Source organism: Sparus aurata, chromosome 23, assembly GCF_900880675.1.
Source record: "Sparus aurata chromosome 23, fSpaAur1.1, whole genome shotgun sequence".
In the NCBI taxonomy this organism is placed as follows: Eukaryota; Metazoa; Chordata; class Actinopteri; order Spariformes; family Sparidae; genus Sparus; species Sparus aurata.
The window spans coordinates 5,845,682-5,847,945 of NC_044209.1; the positions used below are offsets into that span (position 1 = coordinate 5,845,682).

The 2,264-nt window shown below is 47.2% G+C and overlaps 1 protein-coding gene across 1 annotated transcript in view; it reads right to left on the minus strand.

The window, feature by feature from the left end:
• LOC115575131 (growth hormone secretagogue receptor type 1-like) overlaps positions 1-2,264 on the minus strand; it is a 4,239-nt gene continuing 1,975 nt past the window's right edge. Inside the window, exons 3-4 of the mRNA XM_030406994.1 lie at positions 1,237-2,041; positions 1-351 (exon numbers count right to left, since the gene is read on the minus strand). Of these exons, the coding sequence (XP_030262854.1) occupies positions 47-351; positions 1,237-2,041 (1,110 nt within the window). The 3' untranslated portion in view covers positions 1-46. The remainder of the gene's footprint in view (positions 352-1,236; positions 2,042-2,264) is intronic.

The window sequence follows — 2,264 nt, forward strand, 5'->3', positions numbered from 1 at the left end:
TGTTTGCTTGTCCGTTTGTTTTTCTGCCTGCAGCGTGTGCGTCCATTCATGTGTGCCATGTTTGCCCCGACAGAGTGGTCGTGGACTGGTGTGCCGTAAGTGTGCGCAGGCGATGAGACTGTGTGTGCGACTGTGTGCGTAGGAGGCTGTGCACAGCGTGTCTATATCTGGCCGACATCAGGTTGTACAATAGGGGATTGATTGCAGCGCTGAGGTAGAAGAGGACAGAGGACACCAGATTGACGTACTGGGACAGAGAGTATAAAAAAGAAGCATCGTGGGTAAAAAAGAAAATCGTCCGGCCCACGTGGAAGGGCAGCCAGCACAGGACGAACGCCAAGACAATCACTCCTGGAGGAGGTGAAGGGACAGAGGGGCAGGGTAGAGAGAGAAGGGGGGAACGACAGAATCAGTTATATCTGAAACATCTGCAGCTTTGTCTAATAGAAGGCAATCAATTGTTTTAGCAGGAGGTCACTGTACCACCCAAAGCAGCCAAACGGTAGCTACCTGTAGCATAAGCTAACAAAACTCAAGTTGAATAAAAGCTTTAGGGGGCAAACTCAATTGTCAATCCTTTGTAAATGTAGTTATTACCTTGTTTGTTAATGCATACATGTGTTTTAAGCAATATTATGTTACTTTCTTACTTAAAATCGACAGCTTCAAAATGATTTTGATGGAACAGTGTCTTGTAACAGGGTGAATGGTGTCTCTGTCTCAGCTACTCTACTGCTCATTACTTGTTTCTGCCCAATGTTGCTGTAGAAGCCTAAAAGCAGTGTAGTTGATGTTTCAGAAATGTACATTTAATAACTGAAGTTCATGTAGTTCATGTGCATGTAATGTACATTGATTGAGAAGCAAGTGAAAAGAATAGAACATTTTTTGCACATTCATATCTACAGTGATGCAATAATTGAACGTCTTGTGACACTAGTTTAGTTTTCCAGATGGTTCCCAGAGCACTCTTTTCCATTTTTTCAAGCAATATAGAATTGAAGTCTCCTCCAGTAAAACAAATGTCTTTGTTCCTACAGTCAAATGGTCAAATGGCAGAAGCCCACCCACATAATAATCACTGCCCACTAGGTTTGTTAATGAGTTCAATTAGCATGGTTAGCGCTAATATTTAGTCAAAACTAACCTCTGTATAAGCACTTGTTTCCCAATGTTTTTGCTTAAAATAAAGGGAAGTGCCTATGGGATGTGTGGTGGAGAGTGTGTGTCTCTCACCCAGCATTTTGACAGTGTGCCGGTGACTCTGGTCTCTACGGCTGCTTTTTGGACGAAGCCACAGTGTCCGTCCGATCAGGCTGTAGACCAGGCCCAGGATGCAGAAGGGTACCAGGAAGTACAGGTTGGAGACAATCGTCATGGCTGACAGGAGGCCAGAGGAGAAAGCGTAGTCCGTAACGCGGCACTCTCTAGCTTCAAACTCTCTGCCGTGACCTTCATCAGAACTGTCTTCCCTTCCTCCTCCCTCATCTTCTCTCATTTTATTTTGCTGCTCTTCATCAACTTCTATGTCTACCTCCTCTTCCTCACCTCCTCCCTCATCTCCGTTTTTTCTCTCATCTATTCCTTCTATTCCCAGCTTTCTCTCCTCTTTCTCTCCAAAACACTTGTTCTCTTTTTCTTCCCAATTTATTCCCTCTAGTCCTCCATCTGCTGCGGCCACACGTCCACTTCCTCTTCCGTCCATCATAAATCCTCCCTGTTCTCCTTCCCTGCTTGTCCACCCTCCATCCTCCCTCCACCCACCCAGCCCTAGCTCCTCTCCCCCAACTACCTCCACTCGAACCATGACCAACACTGGCGCCGCACTGACGACCGCTCCCAGCCAGAGGCAGCCAATGAGAGCCCTGGTTCTGCGGCGCGTCAATAAGGTCTTGGCGGCGATTGGCCAGCAGACGGCCAGGTACCTCTCCAGGGAGAGGAAGGTGATGTGGAGGATGGTGCAGAAGGTGACGCACTCTGAGAGGAACATCGTCAGCTTACAGACGAGGTCTCCCAAGGGCCAGGACGTGGGCCTCCAGAGCTGGGAGAGACACAACGGTTATATCACCATCACAACATCTTTAGCTTTAAATAAACGGCACCTCATGACAACACACACCCGTCACGCTCATGTGTTACATCGGCACTCTGAACACACACATGTCACACAGCAGAGCGGCTCCAGGGATTGCAGTGTTAGTCCACTTTAGAAATTAGTGCCAAATATTCAATGTCTGCTGAGGATAAACACCAAAGCATTGTGT